Source organism: Cardiocondyla obscurior, linkage group LG02 (assembly GCF_019399895.1).
Source record: "Cardiocondyla obscurior isolate alpha-2009 linkage group LG02, Cobs3.1, whole genome shotgun sequence".
NCBI lineage: Eukaryota > Metazoa > Arthropoda > Insecta > Hymenoptera > Formicidae > Cardiocondyla > Cardiocondyla obscurior.
In genome coordinates, this window is record NC_091865.1 from 12,358,774 (window position 1) to 12,381,749 (window position 22,976).

General features: G+C 46.1%; 1 protein-coding gene across 1 annotated transcript in view; it reads left to right on the forward strand.

Annotated features, from left to right (window-relative positions):
- LOC139113103 (kin of IRRE-like protein 1) overlaps positions 1-21,896 on the forward strand; it is a 314,721-nt gene extending 292,825 nt beyond the window's left edge. Inside the window, exons 10-14 of the mRNA XM_070674020.1 lie at positions 469-628; positions 4,012-4,311; positions 7,027-7,347; positions 16,741-16,971; positions 17,856-21,896. Of these exons, the coding sequence (XP_070530121.1) occupies positions 469-628; positions 4,012-4,311; positions 7,027-7,347; positions 16,741-16,971; positions 17,856-18,196 (1,353 nt within the window). The 3' untranslated portion in view covers positions 18,197-21,896. The remainder of the gene's footprint in view (positions 1-468; positions 629-4,011; positions 4,312-7,026; positions 7,348-16,740; positions 16,972-17,855) is intronic.
- The last annotated feature ends 1,080 nt before the right edge of the window (positions 21,897-22,976 follow it).

Here is a 22,976-nt window from a genome sequence, read left to right on the forward strand (position 1 = left end):
TGTCTCCCAGAAATATCGCCCGTCGTTTCTTACACGTACGTTTTCTTATGTTTAATAATTGAGATTTAAACAAATTAAATAAGACGCGTGCGACAATGCATACTTGAGACGCACTTGGTATCTCGCAAGATACTTCCTCTTTATCTTTCGCGGTCATAAAAATGCTCGTTTAGTCTGCATTTCTCCGAGAGTAAAGAAAAAATAAGGGGGGTACAATAACGAACAAGTCGTAACAAGAAGACATCGTAGAGAGACGCGCGCGTGGTCGTGCTTATCTCTAATTTATCGCAAAATTAGAAAATAACGAGAAATGAAATCGCGCGCTCGATCTCGCGGCGCAGAGGATTGCTCTTTTCCTCCTCCGTTCGTGCTTTTATCTCCGCCGGCAGCCTGATAAATACGTAAACGCGCGTCTCGTTTTCCGTCGGGCGGCGGAGTTTATTTTAATTGAAACCTCTTTCTTTGCAGAATCAAATCCTGGCGCATAACACGTCGGCGAGGATCATCTGGTCGAACCAGAGTCTCGTTCTGCAGAGTGTAACGAGAAGCAGCGCCGGCCGCTACGTCTGTGCGGCAACGAACGCCATGAACGAAACGCGGAGTGAGCCGCTGCACTTTCGAGTGAAATGTAAGTTGGCACACGATCGATAAATATTTCTAACAATTTCCGTGAGAAACGAAGCTTGTTGCCGGTCGCTTGTAAATTATCGCATGGCTCTTCGCTGACGACAGCCGATTTCCATTCTGATCTCCGTACATAAATTCGTCATGTTCTCTTCTCGGAGCTTGAAACACTTGTCGTGAATATTTTGCAAAGTCCTTAACATTGGTTACATTTTTTAAATTCAATTCCCGAAATACTGTCGACCGTCGACCCGTTTCGGAGTTTCGTGAAAGAAGTGATTCGTACTGTAGCTTGCGGAACAGGGCAGAACACGTGCGCGGTTCTCGCTCTTAAAAACTCTCTAGAGCCCGAATTACCAAAGCGGGCCCTCCCGAGTAAGAGATCTCGAACGGGAGAGGCATGAAAGGACTTCGTGCACTTCTCTCGTATGACGCACAATTTGCGAGGTATTTGCGAGAAAATCCGAACGCCGTTTCTGAATTTTTTCGTAAAATGCCGCTCCAATTTAAAGAATAATATGCTTCATAAGAAACGTCGAGGCAGGAAATTGAAGTCAGCTGAGCTATCTTTAATCCGATTTTCGTAAAAATATCGACAGGCTGCGCGTGGCACGCTAATTTAATTCGAAAAGACTTGCTAGGATTAATCGACACAGAAGCATTTAGCACGAGACCCTCTGGCCTGGTTAATGGCAATCGCGTACGAACTCGAATCCCGCAGACAGGCGGTAGTCCTCAATATTTAACCGTGGCTCGTGACGACCTCGTAAAGATAAGCGAAATGGTCCAGGATAACCCGGCATCTCGCGAGCATCCGCGTATCGAAAACCGAATGGTTTCGTGGTTTATTCCCTCGAATATTACGCCGTTGTTAAAAAGGAGGAAATAACGTTTACGCCATCGACACGATCGTAATACAATAAAATTCGAGGTATCTAGGATGAAAGAGTACCTAAAGAAGATGGAATGAAAGCTTTTCAAGTTCATGCGATTCGATATCACGCACGTACCTTTTTATTTGCAATACTTTTTTTGTCTTTTTTTTTTCTACGGGCAGAAAAACAGTTTGTCTCGTGTTCGTAACAAAGTTATCTCGTGTTGTTGAATATTTTTTTTTTTTTTTAATATTTCCATATTTATGAATTTATCTAAAGACAATCGCACGATCATAAATTCTTCGTTAAAAACCTTGTAAATGTTTTGAATATAATCGTATCGATTTCACAGACTTGCGCGGTAATCGGATATTACACGTATATGTAAATCGAATAATATTAATTAATGGGCATAACAAAATAATCTCGCTATTTTTCGATTTATAAATGTTCAATTAAATTTCATTATATTATGTTATAATACGTTTAATTTATAGGAACTAATTAAAGCCGCATGCTGCAGTTAATACGATCAGTTTACGCGAATTATTGTTGACTTCAAGTTACTCAATTCATCATACGGGCAAAAAAAAAAAAAAAAAAAAAGTTTCGTTTACCTAATTTACTGTATTTAATGTCGCAAAAAGTTTCGTATTTTTAATTAACGGAAAAAGAGATTTATGATACATATATTAAGATACCAAACAAATACACAAATAATATTTTTCATATTCGAAATTAATTTGTGTAAAATAATTTATAAAGTAAAATAAATTGTAATTATTATATGTTAATCGTTATCTATTTACAATTACCGTCCGTTGCAATATCATATTTATTGTATTTAAAAATGGTGCGCGTGTAGACCGCGACTTCGAGTTAATTTTACGTGGAATTATTATTCACAATATATATTTACAAAAATCGCGTGACGCCATAAATGTAGTCCGTTTGTACAATTACACACACACATCTTTCGCGTTTGCCGTTCGGCCGTAAAATTTCTCTGACGGGTATTTGTTTGGTGTTGCTTGTTCGGATAAAAACCCGTAATCAAAGTTCAAATATGAGGCAATTGAAAATGCTACAAATGGTATACAATGCAGCTTTACCGAAGGAAGAACAATAAGCCTGCAACGCGGCGGGCAAGCGCGCGCGTGCTCTTTCTCTCCCCCGCTTAAATTTAATATTACACAGTAAAATGCTTTAACTCGCGCGGAATGCTGCATTACAGCCGTCATCGAAAATTAATAACAATTGCTTGTCTTTTGCGAATCGAATTACGATGGGAAACTACGCGGTAATTATGAACGTAATAAAGCTGAAAAGCCCGTAATAAAAGTGACATGCTAAAAGCGATTCGAGTTTAATAATGAGTAATTTCAGCCCGGCCGAGATCGCGAGCTTTTCAGCCCCCGGATCCGGATTCTTGTTTTACATTCTTTCGGTATCGACGTTGAACGTTCGTCGAACGTCAGTATTTCGATTCTGATTATTCGCGCAATATCAATTTTTCCCACGGCACGGATCGAGAAATGTCTCCGTTCGGTTAGCGCGGCGAGATACGCGTGCCAGTCTTCTCTTTCGCCCTTCGGGCGCGAGACGAATGGAGACAAAGGGAGGCGCAGATAAACGCAGATAAACGCAGATAAATCGGGACGAATACATATCGTCTGGGAGACGATAGGAAAGAGACAGTCGACCTTCTTGCATAACTCGCGTTGATAAAACGAATTCCGCTGTCGGTAGAGACCGAGAGGATGGGGGAGGAAAAGACGATCACCCTCGACGCGTAACAAAACGCCGGAGCGTGTCAGAAAAATCGCAGCCCGCTGTTACGATATCGCTAACCATTTGTGCGTTTCCCGAGATGCAACTGCGATATGTAGATCATTATTGGCATACCATCGAACAAAGAGAACTTTCTTTTCCTTCGCGCAACACGGTGCTCGAATCTGTCGCTTCACTTTATATCGCGACTTTCAGTGTACAACGTTTTAGATTGTAATCGGCAATTAACGCTGCTCGCCGCTTAATGAATACCGGCCGGGTCGCCTGGGAAGAGCCGCCCCGAGAACTCACCCTTCTTCGCGGCTGTAATAATTTCTGGCTAACATAACAAAGTGGAGCCGTCGGTGCTAGACGGTTAGCCGCGAAGAAAAAAAGCTTTATAAAAACCGTACTCCGAGGCGGCGCGGGGGGCCAAAGGGAACGAGCCGAAGGTAGTAGCGTTAAATAATGTTTATCGAGAGGCGCAATTAGTACGCGCCGCTCGTCGCCCGAGTAATCTCTCGGCAGACACACGCCCGCGGGTGAGGATACCGTAGGCCGGTCATTTAAAACTTCCCGGCGTTAATCCAGAAATAAAATCTACGAGGGCTTCGACGAACTGGGACGGGAAGAATTCTGTCGGGGGGTTATCTCATCGCGTTGAGCTATGAAATGTATGGAGCGAAGATCACGGTGCTTCTTTTCGCCGCTGGCACGCACTAATCGATAATTCTGCTTTCAGTCGCGCCGGTGTGCAAGGAGGACCGAATTATAGTGGTCGGCGCATCGCGGGGCGAGTCACTCGACATCGCCTGTAGGGTCGAGGCCGATCCGCCGGCGCACAATTTCCGGTGGAAATTCAACAACAGCGGCGAGACCCTAGAGGTATCAACCGCCAGGTTCTCCATGGAGAAGTCGAGCGGCGTCAGCGTGCTGAGATACACACCGTCCACCGAACTGGATTACGGTACCCTCTCGTGCTGGGCGGACAACGTCGTCGGCACCCAGTCGCGACCGTGTCTCTTCCAGCTGGTGGCAGCAGGTGAGTTTTACGCAATAAACTGCGATCTTCTCGGTTGGGAAAAAAGAACAAAGAAAAAAAAAAGAAATTTACCGACCGCGGCGCATTGACACGATAAACTGCGTTTATTAACCAGTAATTTGTGCGGGATACTCTTGGCTCTTTCGTTTTGAAGGAAATCTCTCTTTATTAAATTTTGCGAAAATAACCGCAGCGAAATAAAATTAATTTGAACACGAGCCAGTAATTATTAATTGTTTTATCCTCCCTTTATCTTGTTGAAATGCCTTCAATTTATTTAAGAGCGTGGCAGGGATGGGAAAGAGACTGCGAAAGTAGAGGTAACATTCAGTCAGTACAATGCGGTCGATGAATTTGCTAAGCTGCCATTCGCAGAACGCTGAACGTTTATTGTTGCATTAGAGATTATTGGATTATAAGGCCGGCCATGCTCGTTCGAAATTGTAAAAAATTCCTCGCGTTTGAGAATACTTGCAACGCAGCGCAACGACGAGGGTCGCGCAAATAAATATACGGCGTACCTTTTGAAGAGACGCGCACTCGACATTTAGTTCAGTGCTCGCGATCGCTGGGCAGAGGTGAAAACGCTGCGGTCGAACAAAAGCGAAGTCCACGGCCGTGACGCGTCTCATAATAAATTCTTTGTCGAGATGTAAAATTAGGTGCATTTTTAATCACGCGAGCTGTCGGAGCGAGAGCCGCGCGGAAAAAAGCGCGCGGCGATTGAAATGCAAAATCGCTGTTTTCACAGGGTTTCCCTGGGGGAGAAGGAGCGAGGCGCGATTCCCGCGAATCATCGCCGTACAATGGGAGGCGACCAATCATCGACCGTTAAATCGGCATTAATCCCCAGGCGAATTTTTTCGTGTTTTCTCGCTCTCCTTTTTTTTTCTTTTTTTTTTTACCCACCCTCGCCCCTTCTCGCTCTCTCCCCCGCGCGTGATCGACAGTGACGTTGACATGGCGATCGGCCGAGGACGTATTGACGTTGACGAATACGTCGAGTGTGAGCGGCACCGGGGTGTGCCCCTCGTTCCCTCGCCTCTCTCACCCCTGACCGCCTCTGGTTCCTCCACCCCTTCGAAAATAAAATCGCCCGTCCTCCTTCCGCAACCGCTTCTTTGCCTCGATATCGAAACTCTCTCGCGGTGCTCCACCGATGCCAACGACCCGTAAACCCGATGGCATGATATTATTTTTGTACCCCTATCCGCCCTCCCTCCCCCGCCGTGATCCTCCGACGTTATTGATGTCGGTTAGCATTCCGCGAAGCATTTCAGTAAGGAATATGTCCGTCGAAGCGTGGCGGAATGGTAAAAAGACGGGATTTCCGGAACAGGGTCTCGCGACAGAATCGAAGATCACGTTAGACGCCACTCGTTACGTACATCGAACGTACAATCGGAATTTTGTGGGTGAAATTTACGGCTGCCGCACGCATGAATGAAATAAAGATATGCCGTTTTATCAAAAATTGCGATGGATAAAAATATTAATATTAACTTTTTAGAGCAAAAGAATTTTTCAAAAGCGTCAAACATCGCGAATAAAACGCGCGCGTAAAAAAAAGAAAAAAAAAAAAAAGGAAAAAGAAAAAAAATTATGAATATTATACGAGATTGCTTATTTGAAAAAATAATTTTTCCAGAAAAAAATTTTATTGCGATTCCCCTGGCAGCTGAATGTAATTTTTGCGCATATTTTTTGCTCGACGCGGTCACAATCGCGTGTATTATGTCTGTACTTGACACGCTGATTTCTCGGCGGGGATTTGCGTGGAAGAGCGCTAGAAAATTGCGTCACTCCGCGAGTCAGCTGGTTTGACGAACTTACCGCCGTCGTTCTTTGTCTCGCCAAACTAATTTGAATTTGCCTCTATCCGGACGATGCCCTTTTACGAGCACGAATGCACGGGTTACAAATGTTTGTTCGCGAGGAATGGGGTATGCCGCAAAGCGACATAAGAAACTAAAGGGCAAGGACAAGCTGGAAGAGGAGCGCGTAAAGCGTCGCAAACGAAGCGTTGTTGAAATTCAATATACGTTCTGCAGATTCGCGAGTTATAACGAGCGGAAAGACGAAGGACGACGACGGCGGACTTTGTGATAAATGAAATCTTTGACAGGTGAACGCGAAACGAGCACGCGAAATATCTAAACTGAATTAAAAGGGGAAACACCGGTTTTGCTCCTCGCGACTTCTGGCAGAAAACGACACGCGAGAATTGATTTCCACCGGAAGAAGAAGAGACGACGCGACGCACTCTCGTTGTCGAGAGGGGGTGGGCCAGGGGGATGAGAGCCCGACGGCGGAGATGTGTCACGCCGACAGTCGGCTCGGGGAAAAGAGAGCGGGACACATCTCTACGCCCATCCTGGTACACTAAATCTTTGCCACTCGTGGACACGCGAACATTTTTCACTCGAGCGCTTGATTTCCGAGAGCAAGGCCAACCTGTGGAGCCGCTTTCGGATGTATAGACGCGTACAAGGTGTCCAGAAAATGTCACGGGACGGAAGTGGCGGTCGTGCGTGTCGCTGAGAAAGATTTAGTGTCAAGAACCGGCGGCCGCAAAAAAAAAAAAAAAAAAAGGTGGGGAGGAGGCGATATTCGCGATGCTTTTGTCGGGGCTCCATTTTTCCGCGGTCGTATAAGTCAGATAATATACGATCCGTCGTCTTCCGATTCTCATCACCGTCCCCGTTCTCGTTCCAGGGAAACCGTTTCCGGTGCGCAACTGCACCCTGGCGAACCAGACGTACACCAGTGTGGAGGTGAAGTGCGTGCCGGGGTACGACGGCGGGCTGCCGCAGAAGTTCGTTCTGGAGGTTTATCACGGCGACGTGGATTACCTAGCCAGCAGCCAGCCGCTTTACAACGTCTCGAACCCGGATGAGCCGTCCTTTGCCCTCGCCGGACTGGAGGCGTCGGTCGAGGCCGGGGTCCACGTAGCGGTTTACGCGGTGAACGCCAAAGGCAGAAGTCAGCCCGTCATTCTCAGCGAGGTCACGTACCGCGATGCCGAAAAGCGCACAGGTAAGTACATAGTATTGTAAGCGGCGTTAAATCGCCCCCCGAATACACCCCGTCGTCGCGGCGGTCCCGTCAAATAACATTGACGGCCGACGCCCGGTTGATTGCGTTCCATCGGCCGTTATTGATACGCGTCAACGAATCGGCAATCCTAGCCGATTGATCGCAGCTCGGCGCGGTATTAAATTGCACACGCGAAACTTGATGGTATTTCTGTTTCGTATTTGCGCGAGGATAAAAAATCGCGTCCCGATTGTCGCTTACAAGTTAACGCGCGAGTGATATAACCGCGCATAAGTTAGCCCCGGTCAATTTTGCGCGGATGGCCGCGATCGCTCGGAGATCAGCGAGAGGTACCGGTCGAGAGTACACGGATTGACGCAAGGTCATCGTGGGTTCACGAGGGTCTTCCAGGCGAGGGAGGACGATTCGGCTAGCGGCTGTTTCTCGAGGTGGGTGGTGTCAACGACGCGGAACGGTAAGCAAGACGGATCACCACCCTCGAGACAACGTTACGTAGACGAACGCACCACACCCCATTAGACGTTCGTATATATCGCGTTGCTTATCAAGGGATAGCTCGGGAAACACGTCGGAATTAACTTTGAGGAACTATTCGGGTTTTCTTTTAACTTATCGATTGCAGTTTAATGACGCAACGAAAATTGCAAACGTAAAACGAGCCGGAACGAGTCTCCGGTATCTCGCGGAATCGTAGAATAAATTTTAATGCGATAGGTCGCCCACTAATTATTTCCATTGTAAACGTCAGCGCAGACAGAGGCGTATCTCGCGGCGGGAGTGCGGGGTAACGCAACGAGAACGTGGCAATGTTACGGGCGCGTCACGTTGCGTATCATTAAACACGGTGGCAAATGAAGCCGCAACCGGCGTACGCAGCACAGCGTAGTGTTACGTGCACGCGCATTCTCGTAAACAGTAGTTCTCGCAGTAGCCCGAGGTAGAACGAGCCAGCGCCCGAATCAATTGTCAGCGTGGTGATTTACGGTAGTCGCAGCGCCGATCAATTTGCCGCTCGATGCCGGCCGACGCGGTTTTTCCGCGTGACTTTCGACCATTCCGTGGGTCGCGAGCGTCCTCAAAAACAAATGGAGGAATCTGCATTCATACGCGGCTCGAAGGAGACTCCGGCCGGATTTATTTTCGGTATCGATCATCGGGGAAACAACTGTCGGCTAAAACTCCGTCTCGCGTTATACACTCGCTGCCTGTCGCTCGTACGCGAGGAATCGGAAAAGCGCCGTCGATTTTAAAACGGGTTGGTGAGATTCATCTCGCGCGAAAAGATCGAAGGGTGCGATTCTCGGCTGGCCGATCATGAAGTCGCGAGTCGCGAGTGCAACCATCGAATTCGAACGCTTTCACGCGACCAGCTCGAGCGGCACTCAAGCTGTTTCTGACTTATTACGCGAATTTTTTTGCTCCGCCACATAGGCAACGAGCATCGAATTAAGGAAAGCAATTACAGATAATGGCCTCAGCGGCACCCAGCGTCGGTACTGCGCGCAGGACCCGGGGAGGAGAGAGGAAGCAAAGCGGAACTGCGAGGGATGGAGAAAAAGGAAAGCCTATCCAAGAAAGATACGAATGTACAGGGTGGTCATTAAGCAGCTGCAGCTTTCCTTTCTCTCCGTTCTTGTAATATCTCTCTCTCTCGTACCTGACCTCGAACCGTTTCCTTTGACTTTCTTTTTCTCTCTCTTTCTCTTTTTACGCTCCTCTCTCCTCCCTCTCTCTGTCTCATTCTCTCTCGCTTGTTCGTTTCTCCTCCGCTCTCGTCTTTTTGGACATTAAGCCGTTGCGCGTGCGGTAATTTTCCCGAGGTCATTTTTGCCGCTCTTCTTGCCCGATCGTTAACTTCACTTAGCTCTGTTTACCCCCGTCGTCATTTTTCTCGGCCCCCTTCCGACCCGCGCCGCCCCCTAGTCGGCCTTCATCCCTCGTTCATATTCCCATCCGATTTCGCGCTTCTCGTTTCCACGAGCGACCTCGTCAGACGTCGCCGAAGCGCCACATCTTTCCACATGCACGCCGCTACGGTTTCCCTTCCATTTCCGTTTTTTATCGCGCAACCGCGCCCAGTTATTTCGTCCCCGAGGCCAACGGGTTTTTTTTTTTTTTTTCACGGTCCAGCGGCCAAGAATAATTAGCACCGCGCTGTACGCTGAAACGGCTCTCCTTCGGAGATTGCTTTAAACCCGGACCTTTTCGCTGTCGCGACAAAAAGCATCGAGCGACGCGTTAAAAAAGCGTTTTCAGATTCCAACAATTAAGGTTATCGAGAAATGAAAACGAGGAGTTTTCTCGAGAGGGCCTGTAAACTCGAGTATCTACGTCCTGTAGCCGAGAAGTTTCGAAATTGGTCCTGTTAAAAGTGAACTTTATCGGCTCTCGATACGATCCCTTAATCCCTTTTGCAGGGTCTCCTTTTTTTATTTTTATTTTTTTTTTATTCATACGTTCGTTCCAGCGGTTTTGCCATTATTCGCAAATTCGCGTCTTTTTTTAACTATTTCGAAAGAGAAGCATTAGGAAACGTTAATCGATCGCAAATTGGCATGCAAGTAATAGAAACTGCAGAAGTATAACGATAAAAATTTCTCCAGTTTTACAGTACACTCGTTGTACATTTCTCACGATGAAATCACGTCCGAGACGTTAGCGAAACTGTCGCTCGGAGACCCGCGCGAATTTTAACTAGCAGTTTGCGCTTGACGGAAAGAAGATTGTTCGAAGGATTGCCAGCCCGCTCGTGCGGCGGTATTCATTTCCTTCCTGTTTCTCGTACAAAACCTTCAAGTTGAACGTAAGTTGTGCAATATAACTCCGGGACGATTCCTCGGGCGTAATTTCTTTAAAAGAGGCACCCACGGGGACGAGTTTCAACTCGAATAATGTGTCGAGATTGATCGAAATTGCCTTTTATCCGCGGAGAGCAATTATTTAAAACATCCTCCTAGTCTTTGCGCCGGTTTAAAGCTCGTCAATTAAACGGCGAACAATTTCATACACGAGAGCGGATCCCGCGCGGCTTGCGCCGCGCTATGAAGGATTGATCCCGTCGAGGTATCCGCCCGGGTTAATTCGGTCGAAGCGAGCCCGCGGGTATTCGAATTACGGCGGCATCAGGCGGAGGTGGTTTCGTGGAGGATACGGTCGTACCAGATAAAGGACGCCGTCGATGCCGCGCGACGCGCGACGCTTTCCGCAACAATTGAGATTAGAACTCATCGACTCCAAAATCTTCTCAGTCGTCGACGATCGAAAGACCCGCGTGCCCTCCGCACCCCGCCTACGCTTGCGAGCGCTTATTACGGATAGGACGCTCAAGATCTGCGGCCGTGCCTTGCCGCAGGACTTCGTCCTTTCATCTCGGCTATGCAAGCCAGACCGAGAGCCAATTCACTCTGTATGACGGGATTGCGGTGGTAATTGCTGTCCGATTTCGCTTCGACACGCACCCTCAAGCGTAGCCCGTATGCGCGTGCGGGTATGTACGTGTAACCGCGCTCAAGAAGGCATCGATTGACGGTGGTCCGTTCCGAACTTTATGAATCTGCTCATTAGAAAAGCGTCATTTGTCGCAAATGCCATCCGTCGACTCCACGGTTCATTACGAATTTATTATGAGTAATAATTATATAGCGATTAGAAAATATTTATAAGCTGCGGTTACGATATTTAAGATCGATTTGGCACGTTTTACGCGCTAGAACAATCGTGCTTTTTGCTTTTTGAATATGTCATAAGTAGCTTGCGTTCTCGAAATGCATTCTCGGCACGGTAATGACTAATTGCATCAAAGACGATCCAGCCGGTTGACCATCGACCGTACGGCCATCTCTTCATCATCCTTCGTTAGCTTTGATGAGAACGTACGTTATGATGGATGATCCGGAACAAAGGTTGCCTGATATTCGAGTAGCTCTGTTGACTTAGCACGATCTTCTTAAGCGATTAACACTAATCGGCTGATTTGCTTCCGTATTCCCGGCCGAGTCTCCAAGTTCATCAATCCGTGAGCACTGATTATTGAACTCCGAGCGCTACGCTATGGCGAGAAAATCACTTCTTTCCCGTACGTTTTCTATTTTTTTTTTTTTTTTTATTAAAATTTCGCTCTTCCGAATAAGATTTAATTTTGTTTTTAATTTATATCCTGTCGCATAATAATGATACACATATATTTACGACATCTCGCAGTCAACAGTTGTAAAATATGCGTCTAAAATAAACGTAAATTAATATAAATTAATTAATTTTATAGACGAATAGTATCGATTCGTTAGGTTATAGTAAAAGCCCCGGGAGTTTACGTTAACTTCGACCGCTTTGAAGACGCTTCCTACAACGAGGTTCGGAAATTCGTTCGAGAAATGATCCATAGTGACGGAGCGACGGAGGTGAGCCGCGTGAACGTTTCATTAATTGAAAGCGGGGAGGGACTCTAAGTCGCTTTAGCCCAAAGCGTGGCGAGAGGGGTGAGAGAGAAGGGGAGGCAGCGTAACAGTGATTTGGGGTCGACCTTATGTTGGAATTAATCCAGGTGAGCCGAACTTGGATTTGGGCGCCGGCTAAGCCTGGCTTCTTGGTGACTTAGCCGGCCACCATGACCTGCGAGCTTCGTCTTACCTCTGACGCGCCGCCGTTACGTAGCGTAACCTCCCCCTCGAAAACGACCTCTCCTAACTCTTGCGGGCGTGCCGCTCCTACGTAAGATTTACCCCGGGATATACCCTCGCCTTTTATTTATGCCGAAAGCTCGAGCAAAATTTAATTGAAGTCAAATAAAATTCAAGCCGCCGCTAGAGAAATAACTCGCCCATCATCGTCCGGATACGAAATTACTATTGATATACCACCTTTCCAATAACAAAGTCCTCGGCCGACTCAACACAAAAGTTCGTAATGTAATTATTCCTTCGGAAAAGTTTTTACCGTAATTTCAATTCACGGTGAAATATAACGAAACGCGCAATTGAGATTGATCGCCGTTTGATTGTCCGCCGTGCGGCAGGATAAATCGATGTCAAGGGTGTCGTGTCGGTGAGTGCATGTCTTATTAACTTTCTTTTGAAAATCTCGAAAAATAAGTGACACGCGGAGATAACGATTCGTCAAAAATACAAAGTTCCTGGTGCTCCTGATAAATAGAAAAACTTTCGCGATATTTCGGTTCGGAACGATCGGAATTTCCCTTTTCTTTTTTCTCTTTTTTTTTTTTTTCAAGTTTCCTCTATCCGCACCGAGGGGGATATTTTTCCCAAATAATCCAAGTGGTTAGATTCCATCCCTGACCCTACTGCAAGTCCGATTAGTGATCTAAACTTCGATGAACTTGGGATTCGGGAACCCGCTGGGATATGCTATCTTCTCTCTCCCTCTTTACCTCGCTCTCTCTCTCTCTCCGCCTTACTGAATCCCGTTAGTCCTTTCTCAAGGATCGACGATATAAGGACCGGTTTATCTTTACTACTCTGGCACCAGACGTTTCTCCGCGTAGAACTCGATTAAACTTCCATTGCAACTTATACGAGACAGTATCGGAGGCTTAGGGTTGTATACGATCGCTAACCGTAGCTATTCCCCATCGTGCGCGAGTTCCATAGAAGTAATAATAAATTGAAAAATTACCCATCGATCCGAGGGCGTGCGATAGGGAAACACGTAAAGGCACAAAAGTCGCAACGAGCGCGCGGCATTAGACGATTGAAATTAATTTCAAAGCCGCGATACTTTCGCGACTAGCCGCGAGCGAGGTAAAGTTTCGGCAAAGGTAACCTAGTGAGAAGACTTAATTAAAAGACTCGAAACGTATTAAAACGAGGACGTAGCGCCTGTTTCGCGGTTTCGAAAAATGACGGGAAAATAAATGAAATATTTAAAAGCTTAAGCCGTCAAAGTGGCGCGCAGCACTCCCGGCATCATAAATCTTCCTCAACTAAATTGTCAAAAGCCTTACTGCAGTTCATCCACAGAGCTGGATGAATTTACGAGAGTTTCTTAAGCTCGTTGCAATAGGACTCCGTGTCGCTTATGTGTGCTCACACGTGACACGCTCGCCGTACGTGCTGCTGCAACTTCCATAAATCTTCCTTTGCAGTCTAGTCGAAGCCGCGGGGCCAATTATACGAAAAACGGAGACGACGATGCGTCGAGCGCGATAATCACGTGATCAGCGTAAAAGTACGTGGCTTTGCATCCCGGTTAAAAAGTAGCTCTTGCGATTGCGACTGAAAAGCGCAAGAAGTCGAAAGAAATTTCACGGAGATAGAAAATATTAATAATTAAAATTTTACATCCACATTCTTTACTTATTCTCCCCCTTTTTTTTTTAATTTAACTCGCAAAACTTTGAATAGAAGTAACACCGTAAAGGTAAAATTAAAAGTCGCGGATTTATTGCAAGCACGCATTTGTTCTCGCAAAACCAAATCTCTCAATGCGAAATACAAACGAGAGATACTTTCGTAAAACACACAGCGGCACGTAATTTTGTACGCAAAGCTATGCTAATAATCTCGGCGTCGCGTGGCTTCTCTCTTATTTTTTTTTTTTTCTTTTTGCGAAAGAGCTAGTCTCTTTTGGCAGAAATTCAGCTTGCCAGCAGCTTCACGGCGAATCTCTGGACGCGGAGAATCCGTCGACGAGACACGCAATCGAGCTTGCGCTAAACGGGAAGCTCGAGATTCCGGAGCGGATAAACGATCGCACGGCGACGCGTCGCGTATGTTTGCCTTCTTATTACTCGCGCGGCGCCGCGCTCTTCGGGCTTAAAGCTCCATTTGCAGCCCGATATCGCCACCCGGCATAATATTGCCTCCAAGTTAGGACTCGGTCAGGGCGGTGTGTACCCTAGGCTACCGGCTGATTAAACCCGAGGTTTTACGAGCATTACCGCGCACCACGCGCGGCACTACGCGCCACGGCGAAATACCTCACACGTACACGCGCGCCTCGTTTTAATGCATTCGCACGCGTAAATATGCCTATATTACAGCGGACGTAGCCGCGAGCTACGTAAATGAGACGACCCCTCCAATTGTCAGGCCGGGTTAAAAGGGACGAGGTTTATTGTCGCGGCGGTTACCGTCGGCTTGCCATTCGATGTGAAAGCAATTAATCTTAGCTAGCCGCCGTAATTAGTTATTTGACATTGTAGTATGTTTTGTTAAAGAATCCCGCCAAGCAAATTTGTCTACGGGAGCACAAGTTCGCCGGCAAAGCGAAACGTAGAGCTCTGTCCTTAGTAAATAATAATGCGTTTCTCCGCTGCGTCGAGAGACAGCTTGCCATTGCAGCGAAATAATTCACAGATTCAACAGCGGCATTATTTTCAACGAGGAAAATTAATATTCTTTGCAAATCCTTCCGCTGTTTGTATTAAGTATTCGGAAAAGTTTTTTGTTTTGCCAGAAAATAAAAAAAATAAAAAAAGATAAACGATAAGAAGAGAAAAACTTCGAATATCTAAGCGTAATAATTAATGCCGTTTATTAAAACATTACGGCAACGTTTTTTTTTTTGCCTCCGCAATCTCGGAATAAATCTCGCTAAAGGAAAGCTCGTATCGTATTTGTAAAAATTTCGGCGGAAATATTTTATCGCGATAATTATTAATAGAATATTCTTTAAACCGACGCGAATATTTTTCTAACGCTGAAATGGTACACTGCGAATTTAAGCTCGCGGTGTGAGCACGGTTTCGCTGGGTTTCGCTTAATCGATGTAAATAAGTTGGGCGAAAATTTGAAGATTGAGGGCTCGCAGAGCAAGCGAGCACTGTGCGCCCCTTTTATTCCCTTTCCTTCCCCCTTTCTCTCGCAATGCCGCTTCGCCCATCGGTGCATTTGATCGCAACTCAGAACGGTGCAAGAAAGCAGTTTTGTTAATTATCCGACAAAAACAGCAGGCGCGGTCCCACGCCCCGCCGGCGCTATCAAACGGGACCGCTATCACGTGTGCGCGAAACGGCGGCGGAAGCCTCGACGATACGTAGCGGCGAAAAACAACCCTGCAAGATTTCTCATACCGTGCAATAATCCTGCACGATCGTCGGAAATGATTTCAGCGTGACGCGCCAAACCGCTGGGGCGAACGCTCGATGTCATCGCGCGTTCCTATTTAAATGGGGTTAATCCACTTTGTAACTGACATCGGAATTCAGAACAGAATTTTATCAATAATTTATAAATATCTGTGTACGAGAGAAAAAAAAAATGAAACGTGTAAATAAAAAATGCACGCGATATATCGCGCGCACAAAACTGAAAGGAGGGAGAGAGAAAATTCTGTGTATAATTTGATATCACGTATATATTTTTATTTTATTTATGCATTTCAATGTGGTACATTTCGCTTTTTATTTTTCAAAGTGTTTTTTTTTTATTTTTTTTTTATGTCACATGGAAAACATTCTAAATTCCAATAGAAATTAGTTAAAGTGGAATCCGAATTATTATTATTTTTTTTTTTTTAATAACGAATTCGAAAAATAACGAGTTTGCAAAGCTGTTCAAATAAACCCCCGGCGAAATGCGATCGGCGAGCTTAGTCTGAAACGGCGGCTCTGCGTTTGAGGATTAAATAATTTATCCAACAATGTAACGTCACAACCTTAGAGATGTGAAAAAAAATTTCACGTGACTGCGTTTCGTCTTGTGAGTAAATTTTAATCAGCGGCATGCATTTCTCGAACACGGTTGGAACGCGCATTTGCCATTACTACTTGAGATTCCACAAACGATTCGAAAATACGGAATGCTGGCAAAACTCATCATGTACGTGACGGTGCGGCAAAAAGAAAAAAAAAAAAGAAAAAAATAAAGAAAGAGAAACCAAAAAGAAGAAACAAAAAAATTCCGCTTGCCGGATGTAATCCCGCGACGTTAAAGAATATAAAATGTTCCCTCCGCGGTGACGTCGGTCGGGTTGTTTGTTTACGCATGTAGCAAAGTAGACTCGCAGAAGAAGAAGAGTATGAAATAATATGAGAGGACTTGCAAGTAGCGCAAGAGGCGGAGTAGTCTTCTCTTTACGACGACGGTGTGATTAATTCTCTGCCTCGGAGGATTATACGCATTGACTTTATTCTTCGATCGTTATAAGCTCGACAGAAAGTAGCAATAATTTTTCCCTCGCAATTTTTATGACTTTGACTTAATTAAATATTCAGCATCGCACGGTTGAATTTAATTTTTGATATAAGTGCACATAAAAAAATAAGAAGAAATAAAAGCGGTATATTTTGGTCAGTTTTACATTTACGATACTTAATAAATCGCAGAATGTCTTTTCGTTTGGTCACAGTAAATAGCTGATCTTTTAACGATTAAGTTTATTGCTCACGAAAGTAAGAGAGGTCTCGTTTTGCAGGTCAGGACGCCGGCATCGTGTTGTCACCGCTGATAGGCGTGGTGGTCGGCGCCCTGGTGACTCTGGTACTCATCATCATGGTGGTGGTGGTCAGGGTGCGCCGAGAACGCGTAGCAAAGCCGCGACACGAGAAACCGGCGGAGCTAAGCGAGCTGCCGCCTCAACAGTACCCTTTGCAGAATTCTCAACAGACCGTGGAGACTGATCCCGACGTGATCCCGAACAAGTTCGGTAAGACTCCCTCGAAACCGATACCCTGCTAAATAGCCCCCGCGCGAATCCGATTACGATCGTTTGCCGGTGTGGACCCTTTGTGTGAACGCGCGAGGGGCACGTGCCTCCTTTAAACTTGAATTAGCTTGGGACTTGCGGGCTGCGAGTACGTTTTATTGTCCCTCTCGCTTTGATACGGGGGAAACAGGCGCAATCGTGTTACTCACCTGGTCAAATGGATTAAACGAACGGCAAACAACGGATTATATTTTCTCCCTCGGCGAAAATATTTTATGTACGCAATTAACATTTCTTTGTACAAAATTTTCAAGTTTTAAACGAGGATCGGAATTCCTATGTACCTTCCATTAGTTTTATTTTATTACTCCGTATTTATTTAACTTTGAAATTTCAAAAGTTACACGGGACTTTCAATCAAACTTAATTAAACCAAGATTTTTGTTAATCCTTTTAACCATGGTTTCAGCCGGTCGCCGTATTTTCTAAAGTTTTAAAGCATGAAAGTTTGTTCGGAAATAAAAGAAAGAGAATTTAGTTTTCCATCTCCAAAATTAAAATTAATCGAATATTTTATTTTATTTTATTTTATTTTTTTTTCAGCTTGGCATTTTTTCGATAATTTCGTCTTCAAAAAAATTATAAAGCTTAAAAAGGCGCGAGATATTTTTTGCCAAATGCCGTCGTGTTAAAGATAAGTGCAAATCTCGGTCGCGACGAGCTTTTATCTTTACTGCGTAATCTAAAATGAGGGGAATCGGCGAAGAATGAGGGAAAGAAAGAGGAGCGCACCCCCGAGCGCAACTTATTCTCCGCGTTTCCGCCCCATAACGCACTCGACTTGCAGCTCCCAACAGAGAACCCCGTCTGCTTCGGTGTTCTAGAGGGTAACCTCGTGGAGGTCAGCCCGCCGAGTTATCCAGGCGGTTATCCCCCGGGACACTGGGTCACACCCGGACCTACGCCAAGCATAGACGAGCTCTGCCATAAGTTCACGGGGAGGCCGACGGAGCTGAGGTTACCGTCGAGAAGCACGATACCCAATCTGCCAGGAATGCCAGTGACGGGGGTGATGGTGGGCGCCGGCCAGGGGGTCGTGATCGGCGGCGCCCAGGGAGTCGTCGTCGGCGGCGGGCAGGGGGTCGTCGTGGCCGGCGAGTGTCTCGACGGCGAGGCGATCAAACGAAGACTGATGGCGAACAGGTTGCCGGAGAGCTGCGTGTAGAAGCTCGACTTGTCCGCGGGCGACGCGGTACCTCGTCGTCGTCCCCATTGCCCTGATAACGTTCAAGAGTAAACGGTTATCGCGTGCGTCGCAATCGGCGGCCGGCACGAGATCCTAAGCCGGAAATCGAGGCTCGAACGTACTCGAGAACGTGCCGCGTACCCAAGAACGGTTTCCGAGGAAGCGCGGTCCGTTTTCGTGACAGCTGTCTGTTAGCATTAAAGTTAGTGTTTGCTAACGATCTCCAGCGCGGCCGACTCGTTCGGCGAAACGGATAGGAAGATTTACCACGGGGGTGGCCCGAGCGGATCGATAGGACGCCCAGGATACGCTACATATCGGGAAATCGACATTGCGTCTCGCGAGCAATTGATTTCACCCGAGTTTAGTGTCGTCCGATTGTAGACGACGGCGAAAGTGAGTTCTCCGCGCGGGATGGGTGACTTTTCGCGTCCGCGAGATTAAAGGAGACACCGTCCGTCGCAATTGTTTCCGAAACACGATCGTCGTACCAGTTTTACCCCGCGGGGGGAACGGGAGAAGAGATAGAGCGGAAGTATGCGAAGAAGTTAACCGAAAACTCGTCCAAGTTTCTCCACCCCGCCTCGGGAGATATTGCGAAGTTCTAACATTCTGTTTTCGGTCGTCGACTTAACCGTCTTTGGCCCCCTTTTTGTTCCAAACCGTGGAGAGAGATGATCTTTGGTGTGTCTTCACGAATATTTCTCTGAGTTGGTTTCTTTCTCTCACGTCGGACGCGAACCATAAAGAGAAAACGGAAAATCGAGTCGCGCGAGCTGCTTGGATTGAACGGCGAATTTAAAACACGTTTTTCGAGAAGCGTCTCGGCGAAGAGTACATCAAAATCCGTACCCTTTTATTCCGAGCCCCGGCTTTTGAAATTTTATCCGCCGACGTCAATTTTTATTTCATACACGGTACGAAGATAACTCTAACTTTTTGTTCCAGCTGATTATATATTTTATGTATTCTTACCGACCTCGAATACTTACCCTCCAGCCGCATTAATCTTTCGTTCGTTATTATTCCCCTCGTTCTTTTTGTTTGCGGCACAATTTCCCCGGTAGCATCTCGCGACGTTCCTAAATAAATCCAAATCCTGGCAACGAAACGTTGGTCCGGAAGCATCAGGCCGTGAAACACGAAGAAAGATAAAAGGCTCTCGAACGGGAACCCTTTTTCCGATGGCTCGAATGAAGACGAATGGAGGAACCGCGCGAAAATATACCGGGGACGAAGGAGAGGCCGCGGGTAAAGCCGGGACGCGAGGAGAGCCGGAGGGTAATGCGGAATGAAAGGGAGAAAGGGGATGCTCGATGCCACTTTGCCGTGTAGTTCGAAGGCGTGAAATGCGGTTTTAAGGTTGAACGATCAGCTCGATATCGCGATAAAGCGCGAGGCAGGGGATGGAAAACGAGACGGGCGCGTCGATATCCTGTTTAAATTCTCCGAGTTCAATATTTTTGGGCACCCAGCCCTGCGTCGAGGCGAATCGCGCCTGGCGATATTTACGTTCGCCCGATATTGCGGGCGTGAGTAACGATAACGATATTAAAATTCAAGAAAGCCTGCCGGTGAGACGGAAATATTAACGCGAGCCATCGAACGGCCCGCATGTCGAATCCCCGAGATCGCGCGCAATTTCGCTGTCGTTTAACTTCCGCGGGCGAGGACAAACAATAAATTGGGCAGTCGAGAGAAGTGCCCTTTGAATTCCGAAGAGCGCGAGCCGCGCAACGTACAAAGTGGAGAGCGATTCTTGCGGAAACAAAACCAGACGCGCATCACACTCTATTGGTAATTGTGATAGAGCATTTATAAATTTTTCTACCGCCGACACGAGTTTTCTGTACTTCCCGCCGAATAAAAAAAAAAAAAAAAAAAGAAAGAAAGAAAAAAAATTAATAAATAAATAAATTAACAAATTACTGCCCACGCGAGACTCGGAAGGCTCACGGGCATAAAAGCATTCCCACCGAGACGCGTGTTGCGCGTGTGTACGGAAACGTGGATGTAAATATATACATAGTTCTAATGAGTCTTTTATCAAATCGTTATCGCCGGCATTCGCGTTCGATTCGCGAGAGATAGATGGAGAATCCGAGAGGGCCGTATTCGCGACGCTCTACGCGTTCTCGCACGAAGGAAAGCTTCACTCGGTGAGGCTTTACAAAAACTGGTCTTCCACGTGACACTTCGCGACGAAATCGTGAAACTTCTACGGCGAGAATGGAGCTAACGAATCGACGAAAAGCGTATCCCTAATGGAAACGATGTAACGCGAACTTTGCTCGTGGAAAAGTTCGCGCTCGCTCCGCGGATGATCGATAGACTCGTAATGTGTAAAAGAAGAAAAAAAAAAAATTGTGAAGAGAGACAGAAAGTGAGTGAGTGTGTGTGTGCGTGAGTGACGGACCTAGGGATGAATAACGAGTATTACGTCAGTGACGCAAAGCAGTCGCTTGCCTCGGAATACGAGAGGCGAATAACGTCGGAATCAATCGTCGAGTGCATGCGTTTTGATGTGTATAAAGAGATAACGGTTCAAATACGATGGTTGCTCGTTAGCTAATGTATTACTGTACATATTATCACGAGAGAGTTTAATGATAGGCTGGCGACGTTCGTGTTTTCGAAAGATAGAGCAAAGCCTAAGCGGAACGACTTGTCGAGCGGCTCGTTTAATTTTTCATCGCGCGAAAACGAAATTGCAATAATTGTTTTCATCGTTGTTTGACGCGAAAACGCTCGGCAACGCGCCCCGCTAAGATCTTTCCAGTTCAGCCTCCGCACAGCTTCGCGATTTCTCGACGACGTCGGGAACGGATTCTAATATGAATTTAAGCGTTAAAGGGTTTTTAATTTTTTTTTAATTTTTTTTTTATTTTTTTTTTTTTTCAACAATTTATTACAAAACACAGTTTTATTATTTCTTGATAGTATAATTGTTTCCCTTTCTCCAAAATATCTTCCTTTTTTTATTTTCCTTATTTTCCTTATCGGTAACTTCGCAAATTTTAATATTTTATTCGATTTCGACTTTTCCACGTCTCTTTATTTCACAAGTCTGAATAGTAATCGTTCCAAATGATTATCGAACTGCCGAAAAAAAGAAATAAATAAATAAATCGAGAGCGGGCCGACACATATTTTACACGTCCACGAGGATTCGTTCCGAGCTTCTGAATGATATGACGGAGGTGACGCATTAAGAAAGTGAGTATTCGCATTTTGTAAAAGCGGAGGATGTCGGCGACGTATCAATCTTTCTCGCGCGTGCACGCGAGAAGGATCGCCCGAAAATAGATACCGAGAGTCACACGCGTACTTGGTTGGATGGCTCAACAATCGAGGAAAAAGGGAAGTAGAAAAGGGGGAAAAAAAAAGAAAAATTAATAAAATAAAGAGAAGAGAATTGAGCGCGAGGAAGTAACAGTAGCGAATAATGTGACTGTACATAATCAGCTGCACGACGCGAAAGAAAAGTCCATGTAAATCGATCGGCGGTCGTAAGCCCGAACCTCAAGTTCACTGTATAGGTGATTTCATATCAAGCCCTCGCCCTGATCCACCCCCTTCTCCCACTCCCCATCCGCCACCCGTCCCGATATCGTTTAACTAACTCGTATGTATATATTACACCATGTTTTGATCTGAATAAACTGTTTAATTGTCCGAATGCCCGAGGCGCGTTTATTTAAATCGCCGAGCTCCATGACGCAGTCGGCATCGCCTTTGCACACGCGACGCGGGAGCGCAGCGCGCTTATAAAGTAAAATAGGCGCTCTGACAAACGGCGCTCACGTGCCGCAAAAGTGAGATAGGTGTGCCTGAAAAATGGGACCCGAAACTTCCTCGCAGTTGGACCAAAAAAAAAGAAAAAAAAAGGAACGTTCGTGAGAAGTCGTGGCAGCTCCGAGAAATTCGCAGGACATCTTCTGATCCCGCACGTAAGTATTTTTTATTTCTCTTTTTTTTTTTCTTTTCTTTTTTTCTTCAAGCGTCTTCGCGAGTGTTCGCTCGATGATTTGACCGCGAATCCGAAATTCTTTTCTCGACCCTCCGCTCGAAAGACACGGAGAGAAGGTACGTGAAAGGGCGCGTGACAAAACGCGAACTTTTATCTCGGCTTCTAAGGCTACTTTATCTGAGATTTTACAACGATACATGGGCAGGCCATAAAAATCCCTTGATATGCACACCTCGCGAGCTCCCTCGTGCGTCCTTGGCATCGTGAGGAAAAGAAAAAAAAAAAAAAAAATGGAAAATGTCGCGCAGAATTTTAATCCCGTCTCGTATATACGCGGTTACCAAGGGTAAAAGCCAAGAAAGCAAAAGACACGTTAGACCGTCTTCCACGGAGGCAAGTTCAAATGTCTTTGATCGCATATTAACGCCGTGGGAATTTCTAATCTCGCAGCTAATTTGCGCTTGCTTAAATTCCGCGATATCGAAATTAAAAAGGTTCCCGCAAACTTTACGAAAAGGGAGACGCCCTACGTACATTTTGTACACATGTGTGTATGCGTCGTGGTATCTCGAATTTTTGATAAGCACAATTTGCGAAAGTACATTTCCACGGAGTTCTCGTCAGATCGTTCCGTCCGCCTTTCTCCCAGTTTCCTCAGTTGTTCCGCACGGGAATAAGAGACCTCGCAGTCTTCGGTGCGCCTCGCGCGACACGCCGACGATAACGTCCATGCCTTTCAACACCACGCGATTGTACGCGACACACGCGGTAGATTTTATTCCCTCGAGA